Source organism: Trachemys scripta, chromosome 2 (assembly GCF_013100865.1).
Source record: "Trachemys scripta elegans isolate TJP31775 chromosome 2, CAS_Tse_1.0, whole genome shotgun sequence".
NCBI lineage: Eukaryota > Metazoa > Chordata > Testudines > Emydidae > Trachemys > Trachemys scripta.
Window position 1 is genome coordinate 55,600,712 of NC_048299.1, and position 25,422 is coordinate 55,626,133.

Below are 25,422 nucleotides of genomic sequence, written 5' to 3' on the forward strand. Positions count from 1 at the left end.
TATTTAGGAGCTAAATGATCAAAAGTGCAAAATTATGATCACTGGAATATTGTCAGAAGTCAAAATCTGCACAGGATGGAATAGGAGATGTGCAGTATCAAAGATCTCTCTCATGAACCTACTGTTGGTCATGTTTGCCCCTAAGGAAGCCAATATAATTACTAAAACTCCTGGGAGTTGCTCACAGAAACTGTTGAATGGAGTTGGAGGCAGCAAACAGTCTGCTATTATGACTTACCCAGAACAATGGTGACTGACCACCTCAGTCATGGCTCCTATGTGTGTGATTCTCCACATACCCTTCTGGCTCCTCTTCACACAGCTGTAGAATGGTTATCAAGTCAAACTTGTACAAGAGAAATCCCATCTCCAGTAAATCTATAAAGTCCCCATGGCCTGTAGACCCACTTTGAAGTGTATGGTGGACTCTCAGGCATCCATGGGATCTGTGGCCCCTATATCTATTACCATCACCATCTCCTTCTCCAGAACCCTTGCTTTAAGCCTGAGATTGCCTAAAATGTTCCTCGGTGTCATTTTTTGCTCTAAACAAATTCACCAACACCCATGAATAAAGCTAGCTTCTGCTCCTTAAAACATGGCAGGGCTAAGGAGGCAGTGTAGTCAGGTGCCAAGCCTGGGCTGCTTATACAGTGCAGATGGTAATTGTCTCAAATTTTGGCAAACTGCTTACACCCTTACCATCACTTATGCCACCTTCCAAGTATGTGAAAATTTAATAGGTGGTGTATTTTTATGCCACTTGCTGATAGGAGCACAATTCAGTTGTAGCAACTTTTGACTATCCAACGTATGTGGTGCACAGTTGCTTTTTTCCTTTGAAAATGCTTATTGGACACAAATTCCATTACATTCCCTTGGGCACACAAAAGCTCAATTTAGTGGTGCAAATCCTTTGAAAATTTTGCCTTCTGTAAATTATCCAAACTCTCCCTTAAGTGGCTTTGTTGGTCCTGCACTGACCTGAGTCATTCCTCTCTGAAAGATTCTGTTCTGCAAATGTATTTCTAGTGCTCTTTACAACTTCTATTCTCTTCGGCTCCAGATCTAATAAACTGCATGATTTGAATGCCAAGAAGTGTAGGAGTGAAGGTGATGGTGCTATGACTGTCAGGTGTAGAGTGATTTCTTTTGTTCACTGTTGGGTCTGTGTCCTGATATTTTCCAGGGACACCCCTATGTCTATGTAGAACCAAAAAGTGGATCACTGCCAACAGAAATTATTCTCCCTGATGCCGAAGGCCCTGTTCCAAAGGAGTATAGAAATAGCTGTAATAATCCGCTGGCTTTATTTTTACAGTGTTTTTGTAACAATAGTGCATCAGGGTTGAACAGGGTGTATAATGTAATGAACTTACGTCTGGAGTCTGATGTGCTTTTATTGATATGGAACAGGATCTAGCATTCTGCCTGGCTACTGCAAAGAATATGGAGACACAGAACATTTCTGTAGTTGTAACCAAGCTGGAATAGTTACAGGGAGGGGTTTGTTCATTTTTTTGGGTGGGGAGGGGGAAAGTTTAGATAACAAACACTGAAAATCCATGTCAACTACAGGTCTGTTACAAGAGCTGACCAAAATGTTCATCTTGAATAATAATGATTGCAAATTTGGCCCTTTTTTCTGTTTGTGGTTGATTCATGAACCTAACCTGATTTCTGTGCGTGTATTTGGTATTCATAAGTATTGATCAGACATTTTAGATGAGTTAACCTATGAGTCATTTGTGAACTCTTCACTTTAATTGTTCATTACTGGTCAATTAAGGTGTATGATTGGCCGCCTAAATCACACACCTATCACTGGACCCCAGTCCAACCAATTTATGAAAGTTGCCTGATGAGATTCCCTTTGATTAGGAGAAGCACTGGTTGGCATAGAGCTACACTAGCTATGTCTACATCACCAACTCCTACCCAGTAGAAGGAGTTTGCAGGGGAACAGGAAGGATACGTCGAGGACGGAACAAAGCACAGCTGGAGCACCTTGCACTATGGCAATTCCACAGCCTGTGCAATGGCTCCCAGAGGTGCAGGTTAGAGTAGCCTTGAATCTATTCTAACTTACTCCAGGAGCTAAATTGGGTCCCAGTAGCCATAAGGATTGGAAGAGTGTAAAAATGTGGCTTTAAGCCACTTTTGTTCTCCTGCCTGTGGATCTGTGCTGAGCTCAGCCCAGCTGGACCTGAGCATTGGGCCCAAAGTATTTTTTTTGCTTCCTGGTTGGATGCCTGAAACATTTTAAATAGAAAATAATGAATGACAAAGATGAATAACAGTTATTAACAAATACCTGACTTCCGGTATGAATTTTCAGACGAATAATCACTTGCGCTAAAATTTGTGAAATTAGTGATTTGTGAACATTTTCACAAATACTCAGCTTTCATCCAAGTGCTTGCAAATAACTGAATGCTATGACCTATGAAGACCAGTGAAGCAAAGTTGACTTGTTAATTGCAAATATATCAGTTACTTTGATTTTTATTATTCAACTAGCTCTAATCCTAAAGCTAGACTGGCATGTCTTAATGCATCATTTAAAATAGCAGCAATCCACCATTACAATCTGGCATCCTCAGTGGTTTTATGGCATTAGTAAAGGCTGATATTTGTATCAGCCTTTTTCTGGCAGTCCGCTTGAATTCCAAATAATTTAAACATTTATATTACTTTAATATAAATTATGTTGCTAATTCTTATGGTTTCAAAGAAAATCTTCCAGGTAGATTCCCAATGCAGGACTATAGGCATCTCATGAGAATTAACCCAAAAGCCTGATGATAATTAGAATTTCATCAGCATTAAAATATTTCTCTGCTGATCATTTTACCTGAATCCCCGCAATTCTGGGACTTTGGGTAAATTTGCTTAGTTTGTCACCTCTTTATAATCCAGGCTATTCTCCTTAATGTAATGACTAGAACTCATCTAATCATTGACAATGAATAAGTGAGCCAATTTTGTCTCTTTTTCTGCCCACAAAATATCCATATAAGTTTGAAATTCTCTCCAGTGTATTCATCATACAAATGTATTCAAAAATATATTTTTGAATTTGTTTACAAATATTCAAAAGAAGAGCTAGTTTCTTAGTCATGATTGGACGGATGACTCACATGATGTTATTCCAGCCCTTTGATTGGATGAGTGTGCAAATACTTCTGGCATCAATATCTATGTGTACAAATTTCAGCTGCTGTTTCCATGAGAACTCACACAGATGGCTGTGAGCATTTGTGCCAGTAAAATTTAATTGCCCTAATGTGTGTAGAATGGAAGGTGTACAGAAAGGGGCATGAGCAGAGCTGAATTCATTTAAAAATTGAAATGAATGTAGATGGAACATGATTTGTCTTTTTTGCTTGGCTCTTGTGACGATATATCATCTTGCATCATGATACAATGTCATCATGTCAGTGCTCAATATCATGACATGTTGATATTTCACAAGTCCCAGTGTTTAATTTAGGATCCATTCATGTCTGACATATTAGGTTCTCTATCTAAGGTACTACTTAGCCCTCCACCCCCATTTCTGTATTATCTGAGCAACTCACAACATCAGTATGAAATAGAGCAGTACTATTATTCCCATTTTACAGATGGGGAACCAAGGCAGCAAGACACTAAGTGATTTGCTTAAGGTCATACAGAAAATCTGTGGTTTATGGGGGACTTGAACCCAGGTTTATAAAGGCCTAGATTAGGCCCCTAACCACCGCACTAGCTCTCCTTTTAGAATAGTTAGAGCCATTGAAAATGGAATTACAGGGAAAAAAACATAAGTGTTGGCATTTTGTTTCATGCATGTGCACACTCAAACACATAAACAAACTAAAGGGTATTGAAAGTAAATGTAGCCAGTAAAAGTACAGTGGAGTCCAAATAAATTTACAAGACTTTCATTGTTGATATGCTTAAGCATTTTGTCTACTACTTTATTTGAAATTAACACAAGGCTACTAAGAGCAGCTGTGTTTTATAATTTTCCACTGTAAAATGTTGAAATGTGTAAGATGGTTAGATGTAATAACACTAGAATAATATAGATAATAGACTGCACACTTTAGTCCCAATGCGGCTTCAACCAGGTTTTGTTTGGAGTGCCCAGCTGCACATACAGACGCAATGGAATTTGGTTTGTGAGGAACCTACAAAAATTACACAAATAACTAACATTTTTTTTAATGAATAATACACAGACATGCACCTGCTTCAGAGACTCCATAGATTAGTCTTGCAGCCAATAGAAAAGCCCCTTGGAATTCAATTACATGGCTGAAAAACAGAAAACAAAATTGTGGCTATACTTTTAGAAATACCAGCAAAATGTTAACTAGTTCTTGGGCTGAGCCTCTCTTGAGGATTAGGCTGTTTCAGTTTGGTTTATTTCCATGTGTCTTGTTGCAAATTCATAATATTCTGCTCATATTATTCTGTTCTATTCTTGCAGCTGGAGCCTCTCCCAGAAGATATGCTGCACCAAACCCCTAATATGAATGCAATGGCTTCTTTACAAAAGGCCACTGAAATTCAAAGTATGTTTCAGTGTTTTTTCTCATTATTAATTAATGTCAGAGACAACTGATTAAACTTTTGTTACAGAGTAAAGAATAAACAAAAAAATATGATATCTGCGCATATACACAATACATGTTTATAACATTTATGCTTGTGCTCTTGTTTCTTTGGCACATCTTTTGTTTCACTGATGATTTAACACTTAAAAAGCTGAGTTCTTAACGTTAATCAAAGCTTTCCTATTCCCATATAGTCCAAAATCTTTCATTTGCACAACTCTCATTTCAAGCATTTTAGTCTTGCGACACAGTGAGAGAAATAAGTGTGGGTGGGTGTAGATATATGGTGGGTATATTAGGGATACGACATAGTCTCTTTGGATTCAATTTGTAGACAAATACCTTTTCAATGTATTCATGTTGAGATGGACATGAGTTTAAAACTACATCTGGATACTTGAAATGGCTGCTGCCACATGGGACAGTGATGGAAAATATTCAGTGCTTCCCTCCCACCACCCCTTCCCTATGCATGTCACTTATGCATCCCAACACCAGTCCTGAACCTTCCCCACATACACTCTCTGTGGCCCATAGCTACCACCCACTTTTCGCTGCTGAGTTTTCCACCTGTACCTTCCTACTTTGCCCTGCTCCCAGTCGCTTCAGCTCAGCTATAGAGACCTTCCTCCACTTGCCACCATGTGCTACTTCCAACCATGCTAAGTGGGGGAGAGGGGACTTCCTGTTTCCTACCTATCGTTTGCCAGTTCTTTCTCATCACCCTCTGGTGCCATTTATATTTAGATTTGGTTTGAATACCACATGTTCTGCTAGTATTGGGTGAATAAAAAAAAAAAGCAGATTCATCATATTTAAAAGTGTGCATAATACAGAATTATTGGTCAGTTCTTCATATATTTCTTCACATGTGAAGAGATATTGGAAAACTCATGTGTAGCTACATAACTGGTAAGTTATCCCTGCTCCCACTTATGCACTCAGATAAATAAATGTCACAATTAAATCAGCTTTCTTCAGGAATTCATGATAAATGTCAGTGTCAGTTTTGAGGAGATATGTGTAGTGGAGTACTGCAGGAGCTGGTGCTAGGTTCAGTCTTCTTTAATATCTTCTACTAATGATCTGGAGGAGACAGTACACAGCTTGTTAATGAAAATGACATACCATACAAAATTGGGTAGGCTACAAATGCTAATGAGGGCAGAGAAATAATACATAGGGAGCTAGTGAGATTAGAAACCTGGACAAAAAATAACAAAACAATTCAATTTGAGAGAAAAAATATTTGAGAAAAACAAAACAGTTGAATGGAAAGAGAAATCTGGAATGCAGTTATGCTGAAATAGACCTAGAGATAATAGTGGACAAAAATGAGACATGCATGTACAAGGTAATATAGCAGCAAAAATATCAAAACAACTTAGGTGCCATATTCATCACAGAGCACAAAGGCAATAGTCTTTTTCTACAGATCTCAGATGTGACCCAAATCTTGCATTTAGTTCTATACAACATATAACCAGAAAAATCTTGACAAAATGCAGGGAATTCAGAGAAGAGCCATATTAATGATTGGAGGAATTGACTTAAAAGAGCCAAATCTGCATAATTTGGCTAAGAGATGACCGAGAGGATATAACAGTCTACTAATATTTGAAAGGAGTAAACACTAGTGATGGAGAGGAACTAGTATGAATGTTACATGGGGGAGTTAGTTCAGTAGGAACAATTGGATGAAATTAAAAAGAAAGAAAATATAGGCTGAATATCAGGGACAACTTTTGGGGGTGAAATGTGTTAAGCTGTAGAATTATAACCTGGGGAAGTCCATCACGTATAACATTTAAAACTAGACAGGACAAAATACTGACAAATCCTGCTTTGGCACGTGCATTACTTAATGCTTATGTTTCTGTGATACAGCTCTGATGTCAAGTATTTAAATGTTACAACCTCTGATCAGTGTTTTAGTCCAAGGATTGCCTTTGCTCCATCTCTGTTTCAAAAACAGGCTGGAAATTGCAGATTTTCGATCAGACAAAGAGAAAACCCAAATTGTTTCTAAGTAGAATGGAATTTGTATAAACTTCTTTGTTTGTGACAATGGTATCATGTATTTATGGGGATATGATACAATTGGAAGAAGTATTCCCCACAACCATACAATATGTATTTCTAAATAAGTTGCTCTCACTCACTTAGGCACCACCCCTCAACCGAGCTCTTTATACATGGAAAATGTCAGCCGAAGCCACATACATTCCAACATACTTCAAGGAAGGGTACTTTGAAATGTCTGTAACAAAAATACATGATATAAACATTCACTGTTACTATTTCCTTTGTGAATGGGAAATGTTCCCATTGCCTTATTGGAGACTTGAGCACTTTTTTATGCATCAAACAAAAGCATATCTAGATTACTTATTTGGTTTCATAGTTTATTCTGAGAAGTAATCGATGCCACAAGCTGTGCATGTATGGGACTGGCAACCCATTTCATAAACTCCAAAATGTTCTTCTTAGAAAATATAAGATTAGTGGAATTTCACATTCCTGCCTTGGAAAGTGAAAATGTCAGTTTTGTCAGTTGTGAGCTATTTGTCCCTGGTGCTTTTGTTTCAAACAGAGCAGGATTTTTAATACATAGGATAGTTTGGGCTGCTAGCAAAAGTAGTTGTGCAATTGCCTGCACTATGCATATACAATTGATGAGACTGTTCATGCACATCAGTAGTTGAAAATACACAAAGGCCCAATTTGTACATTCAGTTGTAGTTGTGCATGAAAAATAGGTGATAAATTGCACATGCCTTTTGTGCACAACCTTGATCATGCCATTGTTATAAAAACAATGCTACAATCCTCATTTTCCAAAGAGAATCATCTTGGCATAGGATACAGCTTTTTGTTTTTAAGAAATTTCTCTCACATTTTCTTGTAAGTATCAGGGAGCATTTAGTCCATGAGCCTCTTTAGTGTACCCCTCTGCTAACTGGATGCTGTCCTAATGGGGACTCAAAATTGCCTCCCCAAACACTCCTCATTCCATCCCCCAGATAGTGATACCTGGATACTATGACCGCTACCTGGATACTGCCACCTGCTTCCTGTCCCTACTCTGCAATTCTCCTCCACCTCTAAACCCCCTTTCACAATTTTAATTGAGTGTAGGGAAAGGGAAGGGGAGGGATAATGAATGATCATATGGGGTGGAAGGTAAAATGGATACACAGCACCAACTGATATGCTTGAATGTGGTCGTTAGTTTCAGTGTTAGAAGAAAGTCAGGGGGCAGTGCGCACGCGCGTGCATGCGTGTGTGTGAGAGAGAGAGAGCAAGCAGTCCTCTCTGATGCTGTTTTATTGTTGCTGCAGGAGAGCAGCACAGTAGTGGCTGGTTACTAATATTTTATTTTATGAATAGGAGACCTTGAAAACTCAAGCAGTGAACATGGGTTCATTTCTTTTATGGGCAAAACTGTGTATTATTCCCATGCCAACAGATTTGATTTTCTTGCACATCTGTTTCTACAGCAAAAACCCCACCCACTTGTGAACATTTAGCCCATAAATTATGGCGTGTATATTGCCATACTGATTTTACATATAACCGCTGTGAGAACATTGTGGAATGCCTAAATAACTTTTTATTTTTTTATTTTAATGACTAGAGAATATGGTCTCTACTGAATATTTTTGTCTTGTTTTTATAGAATTTGCCAGGCCTCAGCCATTTGGTTTAGTGTTATGTACACAGGTTTTTAGCCATGGCTCTCCTGTATCTGGAGGAAAATCCAGCTTCTAACACTTAATCTTAACTTTGTAGGATACTTAATACACTTCAGATTTTATCCCCTCCTCCACCAATTCCTATTATTTAAAGATCCTGCTAACTATTCAAACATACACAGTACTAGGGGTCAAAGGAACACCCGTCTGCCATGGTGTCTGTCGATCATGGAGATTGACTTATGCATTCATCCTTTGAGTATATTTTAAATAAGGTTATTGCTATCTTTATTGACAGCTGCTGTCTCATTTGACTCAAACGCTCATCTTTTGAAAAGCCTAAAATGGTGTTATATGCCATGTTATCAAAGAAGGAATTTTTAACACTCTCAGTCCAGAATACACAGCACTACAATTGGCCCTGCCTGCCAGCTGTTGAAACCCTCCAGCTATCCCATGGCTAAGCACCTTGACCCAACCCACCTCCCAGCTGCCAAAATCTTCCTCCTAGTCCTTGTGAAAGATCCCCTACTTGAGCCCCCCTCTGTCACAGCTGTTGAAACCCTTCCACTAACTCCCAAATAAGTGCTCTGACCCCGCCACTGGCCCAGCTGCTGGAAGCCTCTTGCTAACCACTGAATAAGTGCTGGTCCCAAACTCCCTTCCAGCTCCTACTTTCCAGGTGGCATCCACCTGGAATTTAGTAAGAATTCTATGGATTATTATACTATGAGGAATATATATTTAAGTTTTAAGTTGTTCACCTGGTTACCACTAATTGACCCCTGTTTTTGAATAACATATTACTGAGTGATTATTTTTCATTCCTACTCACCTGCACATTATTTTTTGCTTCACTTGGGAAGCTTTTCAAAGTCTTTTCTGTTGCAGGCAGAAGGCTGACATCTCTCTCACACTTTTATTCCACTGGTGTGTTTTTACCCCTAAAACCAGAAAAATGTCTTTCTTATAATACCTAGTAGCATTCCAACGAAAGCCAGTGCGTATATGAATGTTTTAAATAAATTATTGTTCTAGTACACACCCTGAGGTTGGAGGAGAAAGAACATCCAGGACTAACAAACCTGATTGTTCTGGCAACATAACTGCAGGCCATGCTGGCATTCATGACTCCCCCCCCCCTTCCCCAAAAAGTCAGTGCAATGCGAGCGCTTTGTACAATTATTTTCATTTTTCTATTCCCATTTGTTGCAAATACACCTATTGCCAGGCAATATCGTACCTATCTGTTCTGAACTTCCTTCTCCTACCATAGATATAGCCAACAGTCTGACTGATAATATGAGTTCGTTAGGCTGTGTGTTACTCCTTTAGTTTATTACCTTCTGGGGAAGGGTGTGACACAGTCCTTGGAATGAGAGCGCTTTCCAATTTGGCATTCTTAGATCCAGAAACATTCTTCATCGTGGCAGTTTGAAATCCCAATTACAATTGTTTACAGTACAGGGATTTTAACTGATAATCACTCTGTGTTGGACCGAAGTGATTACTGTGCTTATACCACCATGCTAGCTAAAATTCCCATAAATTATTATGTGTGATTTTTTTTTTTTTTTTTTTTTAGGCAAGTACTGGAAGTCAGTGAAGCCGTATCCTGTGCTAGTGGGTTGTGCTCTGGCTGAGACTCAGAAACAAGAGAGAGAGGAGACGGAGACTGTCTCTGCTATGGCCTCACTGTCAGTGGATGTTGAACAGTCTTTTTCTCAGGAAGACAGCAGGTAAGTGTACATTGTTGGAAACCCAGATGGCAAGATTTTGTACCCTGGTGTTGTAAGAACCAGAACCCAGATTTTGAAAAGTATCTGATAATTTGGGGTGCTTTGGGTTTTGACACCACAGCTTGAGACCCTTAGGAAAGTATATTGAGTTGGGCATCCAAAAATCAGAGTCACCCTATATTAGTGATCACAGTGTGTATAAATATTTATTAAGATTCACAATTTCACTAAATGCACTCTTCCCCCTCAAAAACTAAATTGAAAAGCAAAATACTGATGTGAAAAAATCACGAATTGCCAAAGCATAGTTGATCATGGTCTTCTCCTGAGAGGACATTCAGACTTATTTTAGATTTGACTTTATAAAAATCAATTTAAACTACTTTCAGACAGACTAAGGGTATGTCTGCACTACCCGCTGGATCGGCGGATAGCGATCTATCTATTGGGGATTGATTTATCGCGTGTAGTGTAGACAGGATAAATCTATCCCTGATCGCTCTCCCGTCGACTGCTGAACTCCAGCAGTGCGAGAGGCGGAAGCAAAGTCGACGGGGGAGCCGCGGCCATCAATCCAGTGCCGCAAGGATGCGAAGTAAGTAATTTTAATTCGATCTAAGATGCGCAACTTCAGCTACGAGAATAGTGTAGCTGAAGTCGATGTATCTTAGATCGATCTCCCCCTCCCCACCCAGTGTAGACCAGGCCTTAGTAATGATAGACTGAAATCAGCACTGTTACTTCAGTTTTACACTAATGTAATTCCACTGATTTCAGTGTGTGACATGATGTAAAACTGGAGTAAGACAGTGGAGAATCCAGCTCAGTGTATTTAATGTACCACGATGAAGATAGGTCATCAAATAAAGAGAGTGTTGGTTTTCCCTGCCTGTCAGCTGACATTTCACACTAATCCAGTAAGGCTTGGACTTGGATGTGAATTTAACAATTCTATAAAATGGAACAACAACTGCCAATGCACTTTTGTCAATACAATATTTCAAAATGAAGCACTGATGCCTATTGAATAGTGCCATGTGCAGTACAATGTTTCTTTAAGGAACTGTTGGAGTCAGAAAAGTCACTCTATAAAAATTGCATTATGGAGTTTCCTATTTATTCGCCTTCAGCGAATAAATCCCACCTGGCCTCTCTGTAGTGGAGAAAGACCCAAAAATGCAGTGGAACCTTCTGATTCCACTGGACAAGAGAAAAAGGGGCAGGAGACAGAGAGGCCATACAAGGGGACTCCTCAACTCCCTGTGCACTGTGAAGCTGTGCTCCATGACAGCTCTCTCCACAGGAACATCGAAGGGAGGAGGGAGTTGTGGGTGGGCCAAAGGAGCAGTGGGAGTGTAGCCAGTGGATCCATGAATTATGTGAATGTACTGGCAGCTGCTGCCTGTGGGCTCAGTGGTAGGATTCTAGTCCTCAAAACCTGCATTGGTTGTTTTAATCTGAATTCAGCTGACAATTTTACTGATGATGCACAAGGGGGATAACTATAGAACTCAGTAGGATATTATAGAATCTTCAGTAGTTGTATTGGCTCTCATAAGAGTAAAAACTTGGGGTTTTAAGTAAAGTAAGCAGCTGTGACTCAAAGACACAGATCTAGTGAGTAGAGTATTCACTATAACGGCACTTGAATAATAGGTCATTATTATTATTACAAATACATAAATGCATAGGAAGAAACCGTTTTTTCTCTCAGTGACAGACAGTTGGTCCATACGAGCGATCTTATTTTTGATCCACAACATTGTCAGTTAACCCTCAGCTAAGGAATGAACCCAAATGTTTGTAATCTAAGTGTGTGGCAGTTAATGCTTTCATCTGTTAGCCAAGGATGTAAAAACCTTTTCCACATGTGAGTAAGGGGCTAATGTAAAGGGACTATAATTTAGGGTTTGGTAACTAATTAATATGATGAAATAAAGCTAAGTTTTAGGCTCTCAAATAAAATGTAATTAATTTTGCATATAAAATTACATAGGTTAGAATAATCAGTAATTAAAAGTCATGTTATAAACCTATATTAATCTAAAACTATAGCCACTTCACAGTAATTGATTCTATAGTCATTCAGTAAAGCAGTACTTCTGCTAACAATGTATATTCTTAATGCTATGTAAATATATCACCTGACTACTGATAACCGGTGGAAATTGCCACCCCTTCCTGACATGGAATGAATTGAGAGTGCAGCTGAAGGAAGTGTGAGAAAAATGGATGTACTGATATGTATACAAATGGAATTCATTTGGCTGCCAGGTTCACTACACTTCATCAGTTCTGGATGGTTATAGGAATGAATCTGTCATGAATTCTTCTGTGGAAAAATGGCTCCACTTGAAATATCTTTTGGGGTGCTGTAGAAGTTTTTCAGCAGCACAATAAAACCTTTGCATGCCTACATTGCTGATTCCATTACCACATTCATAACCTGCCCAGTGGTCACTCAAAACCAGCCTTTCCATAAATGAATGATGGGGGCAACTTTGGACCAAACTGATAGCCAAGCTCTCCAGTAGTTTTGGCCACCATGTTTCCTATTCCCCACCCCTCACTTCCTGTTAACAGAGACAAACAAAAATAGTTACTTCTAAAATCGGCTTTCTAGGGCCTGCTTCCTTTGAGATGCTGGGAGCCTCCTGAGAGGAATTGTGTGTGCTTAGCACAGGCATGGAGGAGCTCTAAAGCAGCATTAGAAACACAGGGCCTGATTTACCACTGTACTACTCCAATTTTACACTATCTTAACTCCCTTAAGTTCTGTGAAGTACAGCAGCATAAAACTGAAGTAACACTGCAGTGAGACAGACCCATACAGGACAGTAACACATATAACAATTACAGACCAAGGAGGAGAGCCTTACCCCTGCTCCAGTCCTTTATGCAGATGTAAAGGGCCCCTCTAAGCTCTGGTTTCAGCTGAGTGAGCATTGCACTGGAACTAGCACTGAAGAAGAGAGCTGTAAGGCTGCCATCAGAGGATCCCCTGGCAAGCCCTGGTATATGAGGTGTGCCAGGTCATGTTGAACATAGGGCCAAAGCACACAGTGCTGCAGTCCACATGGCAGTCTAGGGAGGGTGCTGTAACCTAGACAGGCCCCCAAAACTGTAGAAGTTATGCTAAGAGCCTTTCCACACCTCAGAGCAACTGGAGAGCTTACAAAGGTAGCTTAAATCCCCTCCCCGCATGCACACATATCTGGCCTACAGCTGCTGTGCTTCTAGGAGGGGCATCCCAAGGACTCAATGCTGCTTCACTGAATGTATGGTAAAGATCCCATTGCCTTCAGCTGTGTAGAATCAGGCCCCCAGATGAAGAGAGCAATAGCAGGAGAGTTTCTTTGTAGGAAACTCTTGCCAGTTATGTTGGAGGATATATTGGTGTTTGGAGTGAGATGACTCATTTTAAACTCAGATTTTGGGTAAAGCAGCTCTTTTTCTGGCCAACTCATATCTGACTCATTTACCACTGATGAATAAAGTATAAAATGCTCCTGGCTAAGAACCATTCTAAGTATTTTTTTTTTTTTTTTAGTTTTCTTTCTTTCCCTTTTTTTTTTTTTTTTTTTTAGCAGTGGTAAATGACAACACAAAGTAGACAGTTGTTTCAGTTTGATTGGCCCTGACATGCTGAGTGAAGCAGACTTTATGAAAAGCTATTTTTGTTCTTGGTGGGTTTTTTGTTAAAATACTCTATGCATTTTAATATACATTTGAAACTAAATTGTAGACTTCAGGAGAGAATAGATAAGGGAGAAGTGATTTATGGATAGGACAGAAGGGAAAATATGAATGATGTAAATACAAATTTAAATACAGAGACAATTAAATAAATAGACATGGTCTTGTAAACATGTTTAATCACAACACATTGTGTGTATTGATAACTGCTTATTACCTAAATTAGATACACATATAACTGATTAGAGCTTTGTAGTGGCCAACAGTTGTTTCACAAAACTTTTGTTTTGAAAAAGTTCAGTACAATAGTCTCCTTGATTCTTTTACTTTTTTTTTTTTTTTTTTTAAAGGAGCAGGGGCTATCTGGTACTTAATTGTTTTAAAGCAAATCTTAGGAATACATTTAAAAGAATTTGAATTCATGGCCCTGATTTACCTGGATATAGATGTTACCCAACTGGAAATGAGATATGAAATGTAATTCTTAGATGTTGGATTAAAATCCATTTTAGAGGATTCTGTGGTTTCTGAAGTAATGACTGGGATTTTCATCATTTTATAATTTCTGTTGGAAAGATTAAAGACCAGATCCTGAGATACAACTGTTTTTCATAGACTGCCAATAATGGGGGAGGGAGGGTGTATGTGCAGAGGTGCATAACGCTGGGTCTTTGCACTCCTCTGACCCTACTGTCATCTCTGTGCAGGAGTAATCCACCTGCATCAAATTAGAGCATCATGAGGGCTGCTCTAATTTATGCCAGCTGTAAACAGCCCGAGTGGGATGAAACCATACTCTAGGATTGGCATGGCACAAGGTATTCTGGTCAAACCCTCTCCTTTGGCCATGCCTCTCTTGTCCTGCTATTCCATGGGAAGGATAAGAGCCTTACACCAGAAATCACCTTTACACAGTAGTGATCCTCCACAGCTGAGCTAGGCTAGGGCCACATTCTGCTGTGCGCAGAAACAGCCACACCACACCAGAAAATCTGTCCCTTAGAATGCATTTATATTGTGAAATTGCAGAAATACTAATTGCAGTCTGTTACCTATCATTTAAATCAGTATCTGTACCAGATGACTGGAGGATAGCTAATGTGATGCCAATTTTTAAAAAAGGCTCCAGCGGTGATCCCAGCAATTACAGCCCAGTAAGCCTAAATTCAGTACCATGCAGATTGGTTGAAACGATAGTTAAGAACAGAATTATCAGACACATAGATGAACATGATTTGTTGAGGAAGAGTCAACATGGTTTTTGTAAAGGAAAATCATGCCTCACCAATCTACTAGAATTCTTCTTTCAGCAAGCATGTGGACACGGGGAATCCAGTGGATATAGTGTACTTAGATTTTCAGAAAGCCCTTGACAGGGTCACTCTTAAGCAAAGTAAGCTGTCATGGGATAAGAGGGAAGGTCCTCTCATGGACTGGTAACTGGTTAAAAGATAGGAAACAAAGAGTACGAATAAATGGTCAATTTTCAGAATGGAGAGAGGTAAATAGTGGTGTCCCCCAAGGGTCTGTACTGGGACCAGTGTTATTCAACATGTTCATAAATGATCTGGAAAAAGGGGTAAAGTGAGGTGGCAAAATTTGCAGATGATATAAAACTACTCAAGATAGTTAAGTCCAAAGCAAATTGAAAAGAGTTACAAAGAGATCTCACAAAACTGGGTGACTGGGCAACAAAGTGGCAGATGAAATTCAATGTTGATAAATGCAAAGTAATGCACATTGGAAAACGTAATCCCAACTATACATACCAAATAATGGGGATAGAAAGAGATCTTGGAGTCATTGTGAATAGTTCTCTGAAAACATCCACTCAATGTGCAGTGGCAGTCAAAAAAAGCTAATGGAATGTTGGGAATCATTAGGAAAGGGATAGATAATAAGACAAAAAATATCATATTGCCTCTATATAAATCCCTGGTACTCCCACATCTTGAATACTGTGTGCAGATCTGGTCACCCCATCTCAAAAAAGACATTTTGGAATTGTAAAAGGTATAGAAAAGGGCAACAAAAATGATTAGGGGTATGGAACAGCTTCCATATGGGGAGAGATTCATAAGACTGGGACTTTTCAACTTTGAAAAGAGATGACTAAGGGGAGATATGATAGAGGTCTATACAATCATGACTGGTGTGGAGAAAGTAAATAAGGAAGTGTTATTTACTCCTTCTCATAACACAAGAACTAGGGATCACCAAATGAAATTAAGCAGGTTTAAAACTAACTCAAGGAAGTATTTCTTCACACAATGCACAGTCAACCTGTGGAACTCTTTGCCAAAGGATGTTGTGAAGGCCAAGTCTATAGCAGGGTTAAAAAAACAACTAGATAAGTTTGTGAAGGATAGGTTCATCAATGGCTATTAGCCAGGATGGGCCGGGATGCAAAACCATGTGCTCTCTCTATATGTATAGATGGAGATATACCTATCTCATAGAGCTGGAAGGGACCCTGAAAGGTCGGAGAGTCCAGCCCCGTGCCTTCACTAGCAGGACTAAGTACTGATTTTGCCCCAGATCCCTAAGTGGCTCCCTTAAGGATTGAACTCACAACTCTGGGTTTAGTAGGCCAATGCTCAAACCACTGAGCTAGCCTTAGCTTCTGTTTGCCAGAAGCTGGGAATTGGTAACAGAACACTTGATGATTCCCTGTTCTGTTCATTCCCTCTGAAGCACCTGCATTGGCCACTGTCAAAAGACAGGATACTGGGCTAGATGGGCCAATAGTCTGACACAGTATGGCTATTCTTATGTTCTTATGCTGTTTGAGCATTTGACAGTTCTCTGTTGCTTAGAAACATACCTTATACTTTTATTTTTAATCTCAGTGTGATGATGTCGAGCTGAGAAATCTCTGTAATTCCAATTTATAAAATGAGGAAAACACTTTTTTGGTGACATAAATTTTTCTCCGGTATTCTTAACAGTGAATGAAAGAAATATAGAAATAAACCATTTTAAACAGTATTCCAAATAAATGTTTTAATTCCAGATTTGAGATCAGAAGGACAATTTTTTCCCCCAGCAGGCTGATTTTTGAAAACCAGACTGTTTGAAGCTGCTCATGGGTTCATTAAAGACAGAATAACAAGTATCTGGAAGATCATAAGATGTTAGAATCTAGCCAGCCTGAATTCTGCAAAGGAAAATCATGTCCCACTAATCGCTTAGAATTCTTTGAACATGTCAGTAGTGGATAAGGAAGAACAGCTGACACAATTGGTTTAGACTTTCACAGGGGCTTTGACTGCTACTAAAGAAATTAAGTCATCATGGGGTGAGAGGCAAATAATGCATCAAATGCTTGGCTAGGAGACAGAAAGTAAAGAGTAATTTTTATCATGGCAAAGGTAACAAAGGGTGCCTCAAAGGTCCGTAGTAGGTTCAGTGTTATTTAATATGTTTATTAATGATCTGGAAAGGGGGGTGAATAGTGAGTAGCAAAATTTAGGCTATTTTGGTTAGTTATCACCAGAGAGGACTGAGTGGAACTTCAGAGAGAATTAAACCAGCTAGGTGGAAGAGCAACTTGATGGGAACTGAAGTTCAATGCTGATAAAATGCACATTGAAGGGAAAAAGTTGAACTACTCATACATTTTTCAGGGATCTAAATTAACAGTATCAACTCAAGAAAGAAATCTGGGGATCATTGTTAACAGCTCAATGAAGACTTCTGCTCTATGTGCAGCTATAGTCAAAAAGCAAACAAGAAGTTAGGATGCATAAGGAATAGGATAGTGAATAATACAAAGAATAGTATAATACCTTTATATAAATCAATGGTGCATCCTTATCTGCAGGACTGTGTGCTGTGCTGATCACCCCATTTTCAAAAAGCTATTACAGAACTAGAGGGAGGCGGGCTCAGAGAACGGTGATGAGAATGATCAAGGGCACCAAAAAACACACGAGAGATTGAAAAGATTGGGACTCTTGACCTTAGATGGAGACGAATAAGAGGGAACATGATAAAGCATATAAAACAATCATGGTATGGAAAAGGTAGTTCAAGATCTTCAGTAATACAAGAACAAAGACAAAAATTGAAAACTGAGAAAGGAAATGTATTAAACATTGCCACAGAAGTCATTGAGACCAAGAACTTAACAAGATTCAAAAAGAGATTGTTTATTTATATGGATAGCAAGAATATCCCACATTATCATTATTAACAACAAAATTTGGAAAGGATATTAAACCTCATTCTTCAGGTTTTAAGCCAATTTCTAACTTTTAGAGACAAAGATGAGACCTAATGTGTGTATATGTGTGTTGGGAGGCAGAGGTGGGGTGGGCAGATTATCCCAGACCTTTCTACAGTCGAGTTCTTTCACCTTCTTGGAGGGATCTACTACCAGTCACTCTCAGAAACAGGACACTGGACTAGATGGATTTCAAGTCCGATTCCGTATGTCAGTTCCTAAGTTGTGATGTGAGAATGAATCCAAAGGAAGATGGATTAGTGAGCAGAGAAACCAGGTGAAGTGATCAAAGTTGCAAGATAATATGTTTAAAGATCCATGGATTTTCAATTTGGCATGTGGATATCCCTTCTACGTAGGTGGTTGTGTGTGTGTGCGTAATGATATATATACACAGATACATATTATATATATGTAAAATATGGTCAATTTCTGCTCTTAGCTTAATCCTTGCAATCCTGTTGAAGTCAATGGTTTGCATGAATATAAATGAAAGAAGATGGTCTGTTAAAATCAACACAATTGTCAAAATCCCTAAAAACTGTTCTTTAATAACTTTTCTATACATAAAAATAGCATGACTTTATAGTCTGATATATTGTGATCTTCCAGGGCTTTAAGTGGATTTAGTAAAAAGATGGGACTCTCCCCTTTGAAATGGTTGGAAGCTCTGAAGGGTAGGAAGCTAATGGACCTGTAACCTGTCACTGGTATAGGACCTAATACTGCCCATCCTGATCCTTCCAGATGGGGGATAAATTAGAATATGGGAGAATTCACATTGGGGTAAAGATGGCTTTGTTTATCTGGCCTGTTGTCTATGGCACAAAATGGCAGCTATTTGAAACGGCTCAGAAGTTTGAAATATTAGATGCATCCTCTGGGGAGATGGATTAGCAGAGTTCAGGCGAGACAGTCAAGAATCATAGAAAAGCCAATATATCAAGTATAGAATCATATAAATGATATGATAAGCCTTGTGGAGAGGCTATGCTAGGAGGCTCTCTCTTCACCTCCAGTGGTAGCAGATAGGCTTCTATTCTGGGACCCATTTCCATTGCAACTGATGTGCAGTTTTGGGGGCAAATGCTATGAAAGCCCTATGTTATACAACACACCCCTACTGTCTCATACAAATCAACCATCCTAAGACAATTTGTCTATCTGTACCGTGATTTTTGTACATTTTCTCTGTTTGCCTTAATATACGTGTTGTATACGCAGCGATGACTCACTTTGAGATGTTGTAATGAGTGCATATTTACGACAGAGTCAGTGGGGCATTTATACCCTATCACGTGGAATTCAGTGCACCACACTGAGTAGTGAGCCATGTTTTAGTGATCTCAAGAGAGGACTGGGACTCCTTCATCAGGCTGCATAGCTCATTGGAGCATTTAAAAAACACCAGTGAAAAATTGAACCTACTTTTTCCCTAAAATTTCCATGAACATAGAAATATGCCATGTGTTGCAATGGGCAGTTTGTCTGGAAATAGATACACCAATCCTATCCAGCCCTGCTCCTGCCACATTTTCAAGCATACCAACACAGAGCTGTATGCATGGGTGTACACTTCTGCAGAGCTCCCATAAATTCCATTCCCTTTCAACTCCCAGGAGCAGCAGAACGTGAGTGGTTACGTTGCATATGAGACCCTCCACAGCGTGGGGAAGGGGGAAGGATTTGTGCTTTATGGATTAATAATCCAAACACATTGTAAAACATTTTATGGAAAGTAGTTAGTTAGAAGACATTTGCTTTTTCATATCACGCTCATTTTATTTTATTTTTTTCAAAATACCAGAAGTGATTAGTGATTGGATTAATAACCTGTATAAATTCTTTTAAAGAGACACTACTGAATTTTCATTGGAGGAGCCTTAAATAAAGTCCAGATTCAGTTAAAGTTCTTTGGCTTCCTTGCTGCAGAAACCCATGTAAGGCTACACAAGCCCCACATAATTAATTTTCTAGGGCTTGCATGAGAGCTTCCACTTCCTGGGGGAGGTTTTATTGAATCCAAACATTAAGTGAGATTTATTGGTAAAGCCTCTTTTTGGTTTAGCCCTCCTCTCATGTAAAAAATGTCTTGAACTGCCTTTTTTTTTTTTTTCAACTGAAGTTCCAAGTTTAGATATTGTTTGTCAAATTATTTCTTAGGAAAAAAATGGCCACATCCAAATTCTTAAGCCTTTCAACAATGGGGTTTCTAATGTAATCTCTGACAATTCCTTATATAGTGGATGCTGATAGTGGGGCAGATCCTCCGCTGACGTAACTTGTCATAGAGCTATGGCAGTTTGCACCAGCTGTACATCTTTAAAAGTCGGTTTTGGTTTTGCCTGAGCGGAATGTCTCCCAGATGATTTCTAATAAAGGATAGGTATCTAATCTGATTATATATTATTAATAGATACCTGCTGTATGGCAGCGATCTGCTAATCAAATTCAGAATTTGGTCTTAGAAATGTTAAGAAGACATGCACTGTCGTTATGAAAGTGCAGAAGCAAAAATCAGAGGACTGGCATGTCAGCTAACTACATGGTAACTATTTGGTTTTAATGGTATGGTCCCATTTGAAGAAGAGTAATTTATTTTTAGTTGCAAATGCTTGAAAAATAAAAGTATCACAGCTAATTTTTTCATTAAATTATTTGACTTTGCTGACACAATGCATGTACATTTCTGAACCTAAAGTTATAAAATATTCTGACATATTTTAATATAAACAGGAACATTTGCAGTGATTGCTTAGATCTAAAATGTTTTTCCACTTGACATTTGTTTATACTTCCTAAGAAAGAAACTCTATTTATGGATAACTGAATAACACAAATAAACATCAGAGAGAGCTGAAAAATCAGCTTTGATTATGCATGAAAATCTACAATGTCATTGTGTACTCTTGCGCTGTATTCTGATTGCCTGTTTATTTTTACAGAGCTGCTGGCGAGCCCATGGAAGAAGAGCCAGCCTTGTGAAGTGCCAAGTCCTCCCTGATATTTCCTGTGTGTGACATCATTGTGTATCCCCCCAAAGCACCCTCAGACATGTCTTGTCTGCTGCTTGGGTGGCACAGATCAGATGGAACATAAACACTGGGCACAAAACTCTGAACAGCAGCTTCACTTGTTCTTTGGATGGACTTGAAAGGGCCCTAAAGATTCCTTAAATGTAACCACTACAATTCTAAAGTTACAATAAATCAGGCTTGAGAGAAAGAGCCTAGTGCATGCTTTTAATATGCTGTGTGACCCACTCACTGACATAAATTGTGAAATAGAAATATTAAAATATTCTACATGATAGATTATTGATAGTTACAAGAATTGCAAAATCCAGCAAAATTCTGGGGAAACGCCACGAATCACTCTTTCTGACATTCTGAAACACTTTTTACTGGGTAATTGTTTTCACACTGTGTTAAATTGTTAATAGAATTTGTTTTCTGTGCTCAGTGTAATGAAATAATGGATAGCTCATAAACTGTGTCTTATTTAAGGCAATGTACTGAAATCTTGTTTGGATAAATTAAAGACGTAAATTAGGATGAGGGAATTTTAGCTAAAAAGAAAGCACTGCTTACTGTACTTTAAGTCCCCCAAAGTACTGTGCTTAGTGGTGCTTTATTTTATTTTCTCTCTTTCTAGAATTATATCCCTGTTTAATGTATAATTTTATATCAATAACACCATAATCAAGGTTCTCTACAATGAGTGATCTTCTGCCTTTTTAAAAATGCTGCACTCTGCATAGTTGACAGTAGCTTTCAGCATATGTGCATTAGAGACTCAAATAGTCTCTGAAAAATGGATGACTTTTCAAAAGTTGTTTCAGTTTATTTTGCATCCTGACTTTCAGAAGAAAAAGTATCTGTGTGCAGCTCATTGGAAGCTCAGGTGTTTCTGCAGTGATAATTTGTTGAGAGGTTTTTTTTACATCACCATCTGAATGCAAACAGATTATTTGCATTACTGCAGACCCACAGAAGTTAGTGTTGCTTAAAAAGTTTCAAAGGGTTTAGTCTATATTTTAGATCCTTTAAAGCAAAATGTCCTTGAAAAGTGACTTTAACTCCTTAAATTAATGTTTGAGAGCGTAACATAGAATTGTGCCTTTATCTGATAATGAACACTTAAACTATTACACGTGTTGCCTTACTGTCAGAGAAGGTAAAAGGGAACAGGGCATTTATGTAGAATACTTTAAATAAACACAAATTGTGATACAGCAAGTTTAGTTTTGTTTACAACTTGCCCCCCACCACCAGTCAACCCTGGGAGCTGTTTTACTTACCTTGAAGAATTCTACTTGCAGTATTTGAAAGCTGGCTTTGCTTTTGAAAGTAAGTGATGTTCATTTTTTATATATTTTCCAAACTCAAAGGATATATTAAAGCCATAAGTGAAGACTGTCATGCTTTTTATTCAGAAATCTGAAAGAAACCTTAATTAAAACAAGATTTTGGGGAATGCCATGATATGAAAGATATGGAACAATATGGTTTCAGTTATAGGGGACTCAAACCTGTAAATCAAAGATGAAAGATTTCACTCAAATAGAATTATATAATTCTCTTTTGTTATGCAGTCAGACTATATTTTTCAAGCATTTGGGTTTGTTTACAATTAGCATTTTAATTTTAAAGACTTTTATTACTTATACAAAAACTCTCTTGGAAATCTTGGAAATTTGAGGCACTCTTTGAAATAGGAAATCTGAAAGGAATGTAATTTCCTATAACGAAGTAGACTTCTATTTTGAAAGAGTTATGTTAAAATGGATATATACCATTCATTAATTTTAAAAATAAAATAAAATTCTACCCACACTTTTATGAGGTAATTCCTGCTTGTTTTACTAATGCAAATAGTCCCAACAGGCTAAATTCATTCGGGTGTAATTCTCTCCCATGGAATTACACCAAAGCTGAATATAGTCCATTGACTTGAATGGGACTGTTCGGATAAATAAAGCAATCAGGATTTGGTCCTGTATTATCAAAGGAGCTTGTCACAACAATCTTACCTGTCAGTTATTGCAATTTTCTAGTAATCATCAAAGAAACTGTGCTTCAAGGAAACCAAGAACCATGGCTGATGGATTGGGTATTTTAAAAAGTTTGTCCTGGTTTAAAACAATGTGTAATATTTTAATTGGATAGATAATTGAGAAGATTTAAAAATAACCTAAAAATCTATTTGCATTTTCTAGCATATATGCAAATAAGAATTACTGATCTACAGTAATGTAACTCTGTATTTATGGGGGGGAATGTGCAGGCATCAGCTAAGTCAGTCTTGGTAATTGGAATCATTTTACAAATTCCAAGACCATTTGAATTAAAAACACATTATTAAATCAATCACACATTCATGCTTTCCTATAGACAGATATTCATATATAAGTGTACACTGTTGGTTCCAGTTAGAATCATTTGGATAAGCAAATGTGCAGATAAACTACACATAGGATTAATTACAGATGATCGTGTGCCTGCTCTTGTTCCCACTGAAGTCAATAACAAAACACTCATTGATTTAAATGGAAGGAAGATCAGGCCTTGTATTTGCAAGTTCAGAGCACCATTGCTTTTTGATTATACCATTACAAGACACACCATAGCCCTGTGGGACATGACTGAAGCTTATGGAGAATATCAACACTCTCTTTAAAACAAACCAGTGCCTTCTGAGAGGGCAGTTTCACTTGCTGCTGTTTTATTCTCACCTTGTTTTTTTTAATTTTTGTAATCAACAATAGCTCCCTATAGGAGGCTGTTAGACCACATTTAGTCTACCGCAAAAGTTAATGTAAAAGTAATGTTATATGTCAGACCTCTCCTATTTAAGCACAGATTTTAGCCATATCTCTTGGTCAATTATCACACCACCCACTTAAAAATGCTTGTTTCCAAAAGTGTTCACTAATTTTAGGTATCTCCATTTTTCAGTCTCCAAGTTTAGATACATAAGAACTAATTTACAGAGGAATGGCAGACTTGTAGCGCCCATTGACTTAAACTTGAGTTGGACACGACTGGCACTTCTGAAAATTAGGCCTCCAGTGTCTAAAGTTGGCCACCAAAAAAAATGAGGCTCACAAAATTAGATTACTTCTGAAAATGTGGGCCTAAATAGTCATACAATGGGACATTCCTATGGGAGCCACGATGTCATGGAGAAGGTGGAGTCAGAGGAGGTATACAGAGGCCCTGGACCTCCATGTGATTCTCCTACCCACTATGGAAGTCAGAACCGCACAAGGTTTGGGGACTCCCCCACCATTTCTATGGGTGTAAACCCCTGGCTCAGGTGAGAGACCTTGCAGGAAATTCAGAATAGAAACTCATAGTGATTCTAAGCCCCTGTATCTGATAAACCAGATGGGAATAGCATGTAGCACAATATGAAGGCCAACTTGTTTTTCTCCATTATAATACTTTTACCGGATTGGGGTGGAAATAACAATGAATATTCAACTGCTAATAACTCAGTGTATCCTGTGGTTCATTTTCTGACTTTTCTTGTGGGAATCATATGTGTACTAATTTGCTTTAGTACAAGCTGCAGCAATTATGGGCCTGATTCTGTGGTTCTTACTTCCCACAAAAGTAATCCAAGTCCACAGAAGTCTGGCCAATGTGAGGACTGCAGGATTGGTCCTTTGCTTGCATACCTACTTAATTTTACTTACCATGAAAGTGAGGAAACTAGTTTGAGGAAATCAAACCTGAAAAATCCACTAACCTTTCTTATATAAAACTAATAAAATAACTAGAGAATAAAAATAGCTCTTATATAAGCAAAGATTACTTTGTCTTTTATATTAAAAAAAAAAACCAAAGCACAGCTAAGGATACGGTGGCAAAATTATTCTCTGTCTGGAATGTCTTGGGTTTTTTTTTTCCTGCAGATATCTTGTCTGAGTACAAACTCCCTTAAAAGCTGGGAAGCATAATTGGAGATGAAATATTAGAAAGGTTGTGCTGCAGCCAACTCCAGAGGTACTGTAGAGACCAAGAATTGGAGACAGACTAGTTTGTGTAGACATACAGCTAAACACTTTCAGGGCAATCTGTCTGGAACTAGGAACCCAGGGGACGATTTCCAAAGGCACAAATGGCAATTAGGCACCTAACTCCCATTAACTTGTAGTGCAAAGTGCCTAACTGCCATCTACACCTCTGAAAATTCCTCTCCCCTTCCAAAAAAAAAAAAAAAAAAAAGAATAGTGACAATTAGGTGCACTGCCCTTAAAATGTGCTCCATGTAGTCATCCCTCTCATCCAAAACCAAAACCAAAATGCACAAGCCTCGAGGAGAGATGGCGTCTAACATGAGAGCTATAGAGAAATAGAAGGTTCTGCTCCAGTGGTCCTTGCAAAGACCTAAATAACAGTGCACAGTTGTTTTATTTTAAAAGGTCACCCATAAGGCCTGGTGAACCACTGTAAAGT

General features: G+C 38.4%; 1 protein-coding gene across 9 annotated transcripts in view; it reads left to right on the forward strand.

Moving 5' to 3' along the window:
• Positions 1-25,170, forward strand: part of HDAC9 (histone deacetylase 9) — a 527,149-nt gene extending 501,979 nt beyond the window's left edge. For 7 of the 9 annotated variants that reach the window (XM_034760576.1, XM_034760572.1, XM_034760574.1 and 4 more), the window contains 3 exons: positions 4,478-4,562; positions 9,885-10,038; positions 20,905-25,170. In XM_034760576.1, the coding sequence (XP_034616467.1) occupies positions 4,478-4,562; positions 9,885-10,038; positions 20,905-20,944 (279 nt within the window). In that variant the 3' untranslated portion in view covers positions 20,945-25,170. Of the gene's footprint in view, positions 1-4,477; positions 4,563-9,884; positions 10,043-20,904 lie in introns of those variants that run through there. The other 2 variants (XM_034760577.1, XM_034760575.1) reach the window with 1 other exon arrangement.
• Positions 25,171-25,422: the final 252 nt, after the last annotated feature.